At 39.5% G+C, this 13,581-nt stretch overlaps 1 protein-coding gene across 1 annotated transcript in view; it reads left to right on the top strand.

Moving 5' to 3' along the window:
• CSMD1 (CUB and Sushi multiple domains 1) overlaps positions 1–13,581 on the top strand; it is a 2,061,198-nt gene that overhangs the window by 1,558,501 nt on the left and 489,116 nt on the right. The window contains exon 30 of the mRNA XM_044291097.1: positions 9,755–9,949. Within this exon, the coding sequence (XP_044147032.1) occupies positions 9,755–9,949 (195 nt within the window). The remainder of the gene's footprint in view (positions 1–9,754; positions 9,950–13,581) is intronic.

The following is a 13,581-nucleotide window of genomic DNA, read 5'->3' as shown; positions in this document are numbered from 1 at the left end:
GGTATCAATGATGGCCTTCTGGACAGCAGTCAGGTCGGCAGTCTTACCCATGATTGCGGTTTTGAGTAATGAACCAGGCTGGGAGTTTTTAAAAGCCTCAGTAATCTTTTGCAGGTGTTTAGAGTTAATTAGTTGATTCAGATGATTAGGTTAATAGCACGGTTAGAGAACCTTTTCATGATATGCTAATTTTTTGAGATAGGAATTTTGGGTTTTCATGAGCTGTATGCCAAAATCATCAATATTAAAACAATAAAAGGCTTGAACTACTTCAGTTGGTGTGTAATGAATCTAACATATATGAAAGTCTAATGTTTATCAGTACATTACAGAAAATAATGAACTTTATCACAATATGCTAATTTTTTGAGAAGGACCTGTATAAATAGAGGTAAAAGTGGGAATATATATGGGCTCCGGGTGGGGAATTCAAAGTTTTCCCTGGGGCCCATAGACCTCTAGTTATGCCACTGCATGTGTACATATTTATGGGTTTCTTCATGTGCTTGTGCTGGCTATCATGCACATTGGAGGGGCAGTCGGCCCCCAGGATGGTACAGACTGATTCTGGCCAGTGCACGAACACCTCCCTCAGGAGGATCTGCTGCATGTTTTCAGTGCCCATGGTGCGCACGGTCGGGGTTCAAAACAGATGCGTCCTGTAGATGTGTCCGTACTTTGAGCTTCAGTTGCAGGAATTTACATCTCTGTAGCACAATCTGCAAGGTTTCTCCAAAGAAAGGCAGCCCCGTTGTGCCAGGGGGCAGCGGGTATTGGCAGCCAGGGTCTTTGCAGCTGTAACAGTACCACTCCCACAGTTTGACTGCAATGGGCATCAGCAGGACTGACAGCAGCAGGGTGCACAGGGCACTGGTGACCAGGGTGTACTGCTCCATGGTAGTGGCTAAGTGACAGTGGCTCCCCTCCATACCATGGTGCTACAGAGATGCAAATTCCTGCAACTGAAGCGCTGAAAGTACGGACACATATACAAGACGCGTCTGTTTGGAACCTCCAACCATATGCATCATGGGCACTGAAAATGTGCGGCAGATCCTTCTGAGGGAGCACAAGCTGGTGTCCGTGAACTGGCCGGAATCAATCCGTACCATTTTTGGGGCCAACTGCCTCTTCAATCTGCATTACAGCCAGCACAAGCACATGAAGAAGGTCATCGTACAAGCCTTCCCTGGAGAACTTTGCGCACATCATGGAGGAGATGTACATATGTGTGTATATATACATGTATATATGTGTGTGTATATATGCATGTATATTTGTAAAGATAAAGATTGGTTGGGGCACTCAGCTATCTGGCTCTGTATGTATAATCAATAGTCGGCTGGTGTAGAAATATATACAGATTTATTATAAACATAAAGTGCTAAAGTGCACATACAAATATGTGGATGTGTGACTAATCTCCCTGAAACATTAGGGTTAATCCTATCAGGCATCCACTATATATAGAGACAATATACACTGTCCCAAAAAAAAAAGAAAAAAAAAAAGATTCTCAATGGGGTTAAGGTCTGGATTCTGTGATGGCCGATCCATGTGTGAAAATGTTGTCTCGTGCTCCCTGAACCACTCTTTCACAATTTGAGCCTGATGAATCCTGGCATTGTCATCTTAGAATATTCCTGTGCCATCAGGGAAGAAAAAAAATCCATTGATGGAATAACCTGGTCATTCAGTATGTTTAGATTGTCAGCTAGCTGACCTCATTCTTGGAGTAGAGGAAAAAGAAAAAAAAATACACCTGATGGCGCCAAACTACTAGCGGATAAAATAACTGTATGATAAAATCATATGTAAATGGATGCCCATAACCAATAAATAGTAAGATAATAAATATTTGGTGACCATATGGTAGAACTATCCACCACCCGGTTCCGTTGTCCAATCTAATATAGCATTCATAAAACCATATAAATTATTTAAAAAACATGTAAGACAGGTGGGAAACACCACACTCACTTCACCAGGGAGGGGTGCTGTGGGATAAATCTCAAGACACCCACAACAACCTCCTCCCTCGCCAGGCTCGCTCGTAGGGTTAGTGGAATATACGGCAGTCCAACGCTCTGTACTTCTGGTATAATCCTTTAATAAGATAAGTCAGGTGTAGCTCAACGCATTTCAGGGGATAACAGACCCCTTCCTCAGGAGCAAGGTTCAGTAAAAATGTTAGCAGAATAAAATATTTTAGGAAGAGACCCATTCTTGGAGCACATACTGTTGCTGAACCTAGACCTGACCAACTGCAGCTACCCCAGATCATAGCACTGCCCCCACAGGCTTGTACAGTTGGCACTAGGCATGATGGGTGCATCACTTTATCTGCCTCTCTTCTTACCCTGATGCGCCCATCACTCTGGAACAGGGTAAATCTTGACTCATCAGACCACATGACCTTCTTCCATTGCTCCAGAGTCCAATCTTTATGCTCCCTAGCAAATGGAAGCCTTTTTTTATTTTTTGCCTCACTGATCAGTGGCTTTCTTGCGGCTACATAGCTGTTCAGTCCCAATCCCTTGAGTTCCCTTGTCATTGTGTGTGTGGAAATGCTTTTACTTTCACTATTAAACATAGCTCTGAGTTCTACTGTTGTTTTTCTTCGATTTGATTTTACCAAACGTTTAAGTGATCGCCGATGACGATCATTCAGGATTTTTATCTCGCCACATTTTTTCCTTGAATACGATGGGTCCCCACTATCCTTCCAGTTTTTAATAATGCGTTGGACAGTTCTTAACCCAATTTTAGTAGTTTTTGCAATCTCCTTAGATGTTTTCTCTGCTTGATGCATGCCAATGATTTGACCCTTCTCAAACAGACTAACATATTTTCCACAACCACGATATGTGTTTTTCGACATGGTTGTTTAAGAAATGAGAAGCAACTCATTGCACCAGTTGGGGTTAAATAACTTGTTGCCAGCTGAAAGATAATCGCCCATGCAGTAATTATCCAATAGGAGGCTCATACATATTTGCTTAGTTAAATCCAGGTGGCGACTTTCTTTTTTTCCGGACAAGCAGTGTATCACATAAGCATTGTTTGCTGTAGTTAATCAACTTCAAAAATAGATGATAAAAATAAGGGTAAAAACTAAAAATAAGGATTAAAATAGAAACGGTGATTTATAATTTTTTTTGTGTGAAAAAGTCACTTATGTGATTGCCAGTTTGGTAGTACAGTATATAGGGGGAATATATCAGGGTAATAGTTCAGATGATATTGCTTCTTATATTATTAGTTTAGTGGCAATATATGTATAAACCAGACTAATTTCATTTTGACCATATCCTGGATGTCAAAATCACTTCTCTACCTGTGATGAAATGACACCTAAGGTACTGTTGTTAATATGGTATCACAGTTGGCCAGGGATGTCATGTGATCTCTCCTCTGAAAATGCTTGCTGAGATGCATGCTGGGATTTTTTCTTTCACTTTGCAGCTGCTCCACCCACACAGCCGCTCATCTATGGGAGCATACTATGCTGAACACATTAGAAAAATTATACATACACAGTATATCTCTCATTATACTAGTATCTCTTGACTTTAGTTATTATCTGGGGCCATTTATTTATTTTTTCTGCGTATGGTGGCCAACCCCTTTAACCTTCTCTATTTATTGTTGTTTCTCCCACTATGCTATGCAGTTTATAGCTTCTTTTTGAGTTGTGGATAGCTGGTTAGTAGACCTTGGCTACGTTACTGGTACTACCATAGCCACTTGAAGTTAAGTGTTTTCTTTCCCTTTTGTATTTTGTTTGGGTTATTTTGTGTGTTACTTTTCCCTATAATTAGTATTTAGGCCTGAAGGAGACTCCTGTTTGTTCTTCCTTTTGGAGGAACAGGTTGTCTCAGTCCTTACATTAGTACCAGTGGGGTTTCCCACTGCAAAGTTTTGGTTCATACCGAACTTTGCGAGTTCGGGTACCCGGACCCGAACCCAGACTTTTTCACTGAAGTCCGGGTACGGTGTTCGGGTGATTTTATTATTTTCTGTTATAACATGGCTTTATCGGAAAATGATAGCATTCTTAAGACAGAATGCAAAATAGTATAGCCATTTAGGGGTTAAAAAAACCTCACCTCATGCACTTGATCGCAATGCAGCAGCTTCTTCTATCTTCACTGAACAGGATCTGCCAAAGGACCTGCGATATGCGTGATGATGTCATCACACACATTGCAGGTCCTTTGGCGGGTTCTATTCAGTGAAGATAGAAAAGCTGCTCCAGTACAATCAAGTGGATGAGGTGAGTTTTTAACCCCTAAATGGCCATATCGTTTTGCATTCTGTCTTAAGAATGACTATATTTTCCAATATAACCATGTTATAATGGAAAATAATAAAGTGAAGTTCGGTTCCCCATTGACTTCAAGTTTGAGTCAAGTTCGGGTTCCGAACCCAAACTTTGACAGAAAGTTTGTCCGAACCTGACAAACCCAAACTTCCATAGGTTTGTTCATTCCTACTCAGTGACCATGCTAAATTTGAATTATATGCAATTACAAGAAAATACAGGTTAATCCAATGTTAAAAGGTGTATTTTCATGTAAAGGTATAAGTCAGTTCGGAAGAGGGTTGTTTCTATAGCATAAATTGGATTTTAGTTGCATGAAATAGTCATAGAATTGTCTACAAAAAATCTGTTATATATGAATATATCCTTATTAGGTTATCTAATAAAATGTAGTCAATAATACAGTATTATTTGGTCAATATACTCAATTGTTAACTGTGCAGAAAAGTAATAGAATTGTTTATTGTCCTCTAAAGCCTAACACCTAAAATGACAATAAGCATTCAATATTGTCATTGAAAGCCTTCCAAGACATTAAGGAGTCTTAGGTAAAATGATAAATGACTTAGCCTGATATATGGTATTAGTAATGCTTTTAAGTGATGAGTATGCATTTCAGTTTCAGATAGTGCATAAGTTATACATACAGTAGCTGCTGCTAAATTACCAAAATGTGTTAAAACAAATTTGAACCAGGAAATCAAACACCCCCTGTTCATTTATATCCAATATAACTACTGTATATCAGAATCCTCTATCTTAAAGGGGGTACCATAGCTTTCAAATACAGTACAGGTGACAATCCTACCATCAGTATCGAAAAATATTAAGTGAAAAGTGCTATAAAAATGTATTACTTTATATCTTAGGAAATGTATAGAGAACTTGTTACGCTGAATGTGGTGTCTGAAGTAAAGGTACGGATAGGAGGAGCTGAGCAGATTGCTCTATGGGAAAAGATTCAGTATAACTTAAATTTCATTCATCAAATTTCTACTCATTTTGGGCTTTACGGTCAAGGAGTCTTTCCTATAAGTGATTGACAGCCTTTACTCTATGGCTGTCAATATAGACAAAGTTGTCAATCACAAATAGAACCACCTCTTTGACTTCAAAGTCCATGATTTAAAGCAAATTAGATGAATGAATTTATAAGTTATACTGGATCCTTTCCCATAGAACTATATATCAACTTGCTAAGCTCTATCTGCCATATAATGCACCGCGGATGTCGTGAAGGGGTTCATATTATGGCTAATCACTGAAAATAAATATAATATTGCTGTACATACAATTCTTATTACAAGTAGATGTTATTTATTACTCAGTATGGGGGGTGGTGGTAATAAATTGCCTTCATATAGTGCAGATCTGGATTTAGATACTAGTATTTATATTTTTAAAAGAATATTCCTGCCAAACACTGGGACAAATTTTTTAAAATTTCTCAAAAAACAATTAATAATTAATTATTTTTAGATATTATTTCAATTCATTATAATTATATATATATATATATATATATATATATATATATATATATATCCATTCAATATAATGGGTTCTAACCTGCACTGCCAAGATACTGTCCATCCTCATTCACCACATTGGGGACAGGCGGAGATCTGACTGCAACCTGGCAAATATGCTGAGCAGCAGCTGGACAAATACCGCTGCACGTAGCTATTTTCATCTGGCCGGGTCACAGCCAAAACTCTGCTGGTCCCCATTAGAGTGAATGGGGCCAGACGGTATCTTGGTAGTGCAAGGTATTAGCTCATTCAGCATTGTAACTCTCTATTAAATCTCACTCAATGTATTAGTCTTGTCTGAACTGTTACTTTAAAGGGGTTATCAAACACCTATAATGACCCCTCCAATGCCGGGGCACCTAATATAGATTATACATACCCCGCCAATACCAGCTGACGCTGCCAATACCACCGACCACAAATCCTTCCCACACCACTCACTGCTGGATGTTTCGATCAGCGTGGCAGGGTTATGCCGCGGCAGCCGTGCAGGGATAACTGATGTGACTCGGATTGGACACTGACACAGAAATGTGGACAAGGCCTTATATGAATGGGTAAAAAATATATATTCTCAGGGAATTCAGGGAGTAGCAAAAGAAAGCAAAAAACTAAAAATCGCAGGGCATGAAAGAGTCAAATAGAACTGGTAGGCAAACAAAAATATAAATGTCTCAGTTATTTTCATACACATTCAATATGCAGCAGTTATGATAAATGCAGCGAGCCTAGTTATTTCTCTTCTACAAGATAAAACATAAATATAGACAACCTCTAGATATTGAGCATTTCCATAATAATGCCATTGTGCGACAAATCAAAATCTAATGGGGCTAAGGTCAGAATACATAAGGTTGTTGTATCTCTGCTAAATGTGTGAGAACGATACTGTACATGTTATAGAGGTACAGAAGCTGGGAAAAGGTCATGCTGTGTCATTGTGAAATTACAGAGGATGAAGAAAACAGTAGACTGCGGAGGGTCAAAGAGTAGAGGAAATGGGTCAAGGAAGAACAAACACTTCTAGTATGCTTGAAGCAGAGCTGAGAGAGCCAAGAAAGCTGTAAAGGAGATATAGAGAAATAGGGAAAGGGAGACATAATTAAAGAGAGACAGCTGGGATCACGAGTGTTACATTTGAGAACAAATTACCTAGCACATGAATTGAATGCAGAAGAAAGAAAATGAAAATCCTCAGTACTAAAAGAAAAGTAGCTTACAAGAAGAGATGAGAGAAAGTGAGGCACATGTAATAAGCAGGATAGTGTTAACTTGGATGGAGTTACAGAATTAGAAGCTCATCTGCTCTTGAAAAGAACTTTGATTACTGAAAGAGGATGTTGCCATTGATACATTGTGAATACTTTCAAAGTGTCGCTAACAGAGTAGAGGTACATTTCCACTGCTTGAGCAACTTTGTAAATGTTTAGCTATCACTGCCACAACGTTATATTTTCTGTGATATCATTGCTTTAATGTCTCAACTTAGATATTTGTTTAATAGGCTTTATCTTTTATGCTCAGCGTTCATGTCAAACATATGCATGTATGCCAAAATGCCAAAAGCTTCTCCTCAGGCAGTATTTATTTTGCTGTTTTGAAAAGTATATCTGACTACACTTCTTCAAAATATGGGAAAAAGCTATATACCAAATAGTCTACATCCACAGAATATCTGTGGTTGGTTCTCCAAGATGTTTAGAACAACCTCCCTGCTGATTCCATTCAAAATCTGTGCTAGAGTGTACCTAGAAGAACTGATGTTCTGAAGGCAAATGGTGGTCACACAAAATATTGATCTGATTTACATTTCTCTTGTTCATTCGCTTTGCATCTTGCTAATTGATAAAAATAAACTATGAACACTTTTAATTGGAGTCAATGGACAATTGTCATGATCCCTCAAGTGACTGATGTCAGGAAATCAAGGAGTTTAGCTGAGCGTGGAGGAATCTAACAGGCTCCTTGATTTATCTTGATTCAGTGTTGATAGGGTTAATGACCACTTCTCTTTTCTCAGCTGTTGCTCAGTGGTCATCACTTCTACCCTTTATAGTCTCACCCTACCCTTCTGACTATGCGGTTTATAGCTTCATTTGGGGGTGGCTGAGCTGTTATGAGATCCTCTTTGGTGTTCATGTTCTTCCATCTCTACAGAAGTTGTGTTGCATTTGTTTGTATTTGTTATATACCCTGTTGTTGTATCTAGGCCTGAGACAGAGACTTCCAGGGGAGGAATGGGTTGTCTCTGGTCTTGTACTTATTCCAGGGCCTTATAAAGAAATCAGGGCCTAGGTATCCTGCTCATGAATATTCCAACCTTCAAGATCTATTTATATTGATAGGCAGTCAGAGCCCCGATTAGGGTTTTCTAGGAGGTGACATGTTTCTACCCTAGTTTCCAGGCCCAGTTACTGTTCCCCTTCCCTCCTGTGTTCAGTGTGGAGCTTACCCCCCCCCCCCCCACTGATCGTGACAACAATACAGTCCTGATCAAAAGTTTAAGACCACTTGAAAAATGACAACATTTTTTTTTTACATTTTACATTTTACATCTTAACAAGGTTCCAAACAGAGCTTCAACATGCAACAAGAAGAAATGAGAGACAAATCATTTTTTGAGCATTCAATTAATTGAAAATAAAGATTAAACTGAAACTAGCAGTTTTTCAGCTGACATGCCTTTAAAAGGCCAAATCTGTGCAAAGATGTGGATTCATTGTCATGTTCTGTCTGGTAGTCACAAGTGGTGATGGAAAAGGCAAAAAAAACTCTCCCTTTTTGAACGTGGTCGGGTTGTTGAACTGCATAAGCAGGGTCTCTCACAGCGCGCCATCGCTGCTGAGGTGGGACGCAGTAAGACAGTCATTTGAAATTTCTTAAATGATCCTGAGGGTTATGGAACAAAAAAGTCAAGTGGAAGACCAAAAAAAAAGTCATCAGCACTGAGCCGGAGGATCCAATTGGCTGTCCGTCAAGACACTGGACGATCCTCGACCCAAATTAAGGCCCTTACTGGTGCTGACTGCAGCCCCATAACCATCAGACAGCATCTGAGACTGAAGGGCTTCAAAAACAAAAAAAGGCTTCAAAGACCTCGTCTCCTTGAACGCCACAGAACTGCTCGTTTGGACTTTGCAAGAGAGCACCAAACATAGGACATTCAAAGGTGGAAGACCAAAAGAAAGTTTTATTCTCTGATGAGAAAAAATGTAACCTTTATGGTCCTGATGGTTTCTAACGTTACTGGCATGACAAACAGATCCCAAATGAGATGTTTTCTATGTGCCACAGTGGAGGGGGCGCCATAATGGTCTGGGGTGCTTTTTACAAAAATGGACAACAGTTCCAGACAGTAGATGGCCTTCGTGCGGCCGTCTTTACCACTTGGAGAAATGTTCCCACTCACCTCATGGAAACGCTTGCATCAAGCATGCGGAAACGAATTTTGAAAGTGATAAACAATAACGGCGGATCTACTCATTTCTGAGTTCATGTTTGGAAGTTGGATTTCTGTTTTTGGGGGGGGGGGGGGGTTTTGAAGGTGTGGTCCTAAACTTTTGATCAGCTGAAACACAGCCTGTTTCAGTTTATTCGTTGTTTTCATTAAATTGAGTGCTCAAAAAATGTTTTGTCTCACTCCCATTTCTTCTTGCTGCATGTTAAAGCTCTACTTGGAACCTTGTTAAGATCCAGCCATGCTAAATATGATTTGTTGCCATTTTTCTAGTGGTCTTAAACTTTTGATCCAGACTGTATATGCAACTGAATGACTTTAGCAATTGAATATCAAACACATATGTTTTGTGAACAGAGCCTTATGTATGCTTTGCATGAATGTATATATATGTATATTTGTATGAATATTGATATACTTAAATATTTTATTTTATAACAGAAAAACCACGTGAAGCTTGTTTTGATCCTGGGAACATCATGAATGGCACTCGCATTGGTATGGACTTTAAACTTGGATCTACTGTCACATATCAGTGTGATCCAGGTTATAAAATCATTGATCCGGCAACCATTAGCTGTGTGATTGGTACAGATGGGAAACCTGCATGGAACAAAAGCTTGCCATCATGTAATGGTATGTTTTACAGAAATCTGACATTTACTGTATCTATTTGAACTCACACTAGTAAATGCTATTAGCAAAGTGCCCATCCATTCAACCTCAATTTTATTTTGGGTATTTTTTATTTTTTTTGCAATTGCACTAGAATATGTATATGCTAAATTATTTAACTCAGATTTTTTTTATATATACAGTACAGACCAAAAGTTTGGACATACCTTCTCATTCAAAGAGTTTTCTTTATTTTCATGACTATGAAAATTGTAGATTTACACTGAAGGCATCAAAACTATGAATTAACACATGTGGAATTATATACATAACAAAAAAAGTGTAAAACAACTGAAAATATGTCATATTCTAGGTTCTTCAAAGTAGCCACCTTTTGCTTTGATTACTGCTTTGCACACTCTAGGCATTCTCTTGAGCTTCAAGAGGTAGTCATCTGAAATGGTCTTCCAACAGTCTTGAAGGAGTTCCCAAAGATGCTTAGCACTTGTTGGCTTTTTTGCCTTCACTTTGCGGTCCAGCTCACCCCAAACCATCTCGATTGGGTTCAGGTCCGGTGACTGTGGAGGCCAGGTCATCTGGCGCAGCACCCCATCACTCTCCTTCATGGTCAAATAGTCCTTACACAGCCTGGAGGTGTCTTTGGGGTCACTGTCCTGTTGAAAAATAAATGATGGTCCAACTAAACGCAAACCGGATGGAATAGCATGCCGCTGCAAGATACTGTGATAGCCATGCTGGTTCAGTATGCCTTCAATTTTGAATAAATCCCCAACAGTGTCACCAGCAAAGCACCCCCACACCATCACACCTCCTCCTCCATGCTTCACGGTGGGAACCAGGCATGTAGAGTCCATCCGTTCACCTTTTCTGCGTCGCACAAAGACACGGTGGTTGGAACCAAAGATTTCAAATTTGGACTCATCAGACCAAAGCACAGATTTTCACTGGTCTAATGTCCATTCCTTGTGTTCTTTAGCCCAAACAAGTCTCTTCTGCTTGTTGCCTGTCCTTAGCAGTGGTTTCCTAGCAGATATTCTACCATGAAGGCTTGATTCACACAGTCTCCTCTTAACAGTTGTTCTAGATATGTGTCTGCTGCTAGAACTCTGTATGGCATTGACCTGATCTCTAATCTGAGCTGCTGTTAACCTCCGATTTCTGAGGCTGGTGACTCGGATGAACTTATCCTCTGCAGCAGAGGTGACTCTTGGTCTTCCTTTCAAAGTTTTCCCAATTTTTCGGACTGACTGACCTTCATTTCTTAAAGTAATGATGGCCACTCGTTTTTCTTTACTTAGCTGCTTTTTTCTTGCCATAATACAAATTCTAACAGTCTATTCAGTAGACTGACTTCTCCACAACGCAACTGATGGTCCCAACCCCATTTATAAGGCAAGAAATCCCACTTATTAAACCTGACAGGGCACACCTGTGAAGTGAAAACCATTTCAGGTGACTACCTCTTAAAGCTCATCAAGAGAATGCCAAGAGTGTGCCAAGCAGTAATCAAAGCAAAAGGTGGCTACTTTGAAGAACCTAGAATATGACATATTTTCAGTTGTTTCACACTTTTTTGTTATGTATATAATTCCAAGTGTTAATTCATAGTTTTGATGCCTTCAGTGTGAATCTACAATTTTCATAGTCATGAAAATAAAGAAAACTCTTTGAATGAGCAGGTGTGTCCAAACTTTTGGTCTGTACTGTATATATATATAAATATATATATATATATATATATATATATATATTGGGATCTGTTTAGTTTTCGTTTGGGAGAAAAAAAAATTGCAGAGAAAAAAGTCCTGTATGCAGAACTTTTATCTCTGCGAGTCTTGAACGCAGATGTGAAGCCTTTAATGCAGATTTGAACAGACCCTAAATGTTTCATAAATGTGTAATTACAGAAGAAAATAATTAAATATTTATTTTTGGTCTTCTTGTGTATTTATTTGATAATTTACATGTCATTATTTATTAATTTGAACAAATTTAATTTGGATTATAATTTGTAATCTATAATAAAACTCTTATATAACACTATAAACCCCTTAGCACATTATCAAATACATGTATGTCATTATGCTTAAGGGTTGTATGGACCAGGTTGTTGCACTATGCCCGCTTCATTTATGGTGGGTGCCAGCTGTATAATAAAACAGGTACCCAACCTCAAAAACCAGGATCAATAGTGATTGTGACATCTGTGGAGTTAAGCTGAAGTAGGGGGCACAGCAAAAACATAGGGCTCTAATCGGTTACCATGCCAGCCTGGGGACTTCTTTAGATTCCTAGGCATGTCATGGTTAACTGGCTTTAAAGCAGTGTGTGAGGCACAGCTCAGCAGGTAGTGTCTCAGAATGTCTGCCATTTTGGGGTACTCATGACATCTCCCTGGCATCTGCCATACATGTATGGAGAATGTCTGGTCTTTAAAGATGGTGCCAACTCCAGAGTGGAGTGAGTGCCATAGTTGCCGAGTGCTTGCTGTTTTATACATTTAACCCTTAGATGGTGTCTGATAGGGCTAATACCTGGAAGCGCAAACTTACATGTAAGGAACACCACCACTGGGCGGAGATTGGGGAAGGCGTTCATACATAGTAATGAGCCTGAGCATGTACTAGGTTTGCAGGCTCATTACTTGTATAATACATTTAAGGCCACCAGGTGACAGCACTGAACTATATAGTGATTTCTGTAGAGAATAATGGACCAAATTCCATTATTGTATACAAACAGCAATATATAAAAAATATAATATAATACAAATATGCATAAAAATATAAAAATTCTAATATTCCCTTACCCAAAAATAAAAATTTACAAAATAACATCATGGATGTTTTGCTGTGTGTGAAAATGCTTGTACTATAAAATATTAAGAACTTATCCCATATGGTGAATGGCGTAATGCAAAAAAAAATGGCCAATTCACAGGTTTTTCATCACTTTACTTCCCAAAATACTTGAATTAAAAGGGATCAAAAAGTGATACACATCCCAAAATTATATTAGCAAAAACTGCAGATCATCCTACAAAATCGAGCCCTCACAGATCTACATAGACATTACTACATTACTATAAAAAATGTAGTCAGAATTGTGGTCAGAATATGGTGATGACACCATTTTTTTTACCCACTATGCATATGTGGTAACGCCATAATCATACTGACTTGGAGAATGAAGGGCACAAGTCAGTTTTACCGTATAGTGAACGTTGTAATAACAAAACTTGTAAAACCTGTTCCCACTAAATTGTATGCCATATTAACCCCTTAGTGACCACCCATACGTGTTTTTACGGCGGTCACTAAGGGGCCTTAGGCTGGGCCGCCGCGTTTTTACGGCGGCCCGGTCTAAGCGCGGCACGGATCCCCCGTGCAGCGGGGAGCACGGACCCGGCTCTCACATGAGAGCCGGGACCCTGCTCTAACAGCCCGGACCGGCAGGAGTGCCGATCTGGGCTGTTTAACCCTTTACATGCCGGGCGCAATGGCGCTCGCTGCATGTAAAGTGGTGACAGAGGGAGCGGACTCCCTCTGTCTCCCATCAGCACCCCGAAAATAAGATTGCGGGGTGCTGATGTGTTCGGAAGCTTACCTTGCTTCCGATCAGGGCCCCGAGCC

This window comes from Bufo gargarizans, chromosome 4, assembly GCF_014858855.1.
Source record: "Bufo gargarizans isolate SCDJY-AF-19 chromosome 4, ASM1485885v1, whole genome shotgun sequence".
NCBI classification, from domain to species: Eukaryota; Metazoa; Chordata; class Amphibia; order Anura; family Bufonidae; genus Bufo; species Bufo gargarizans.
Note: the sequence above shows the minus strand (reverse complement) of the source record. Positions and strands in the feature narration are given on the sequence as shown.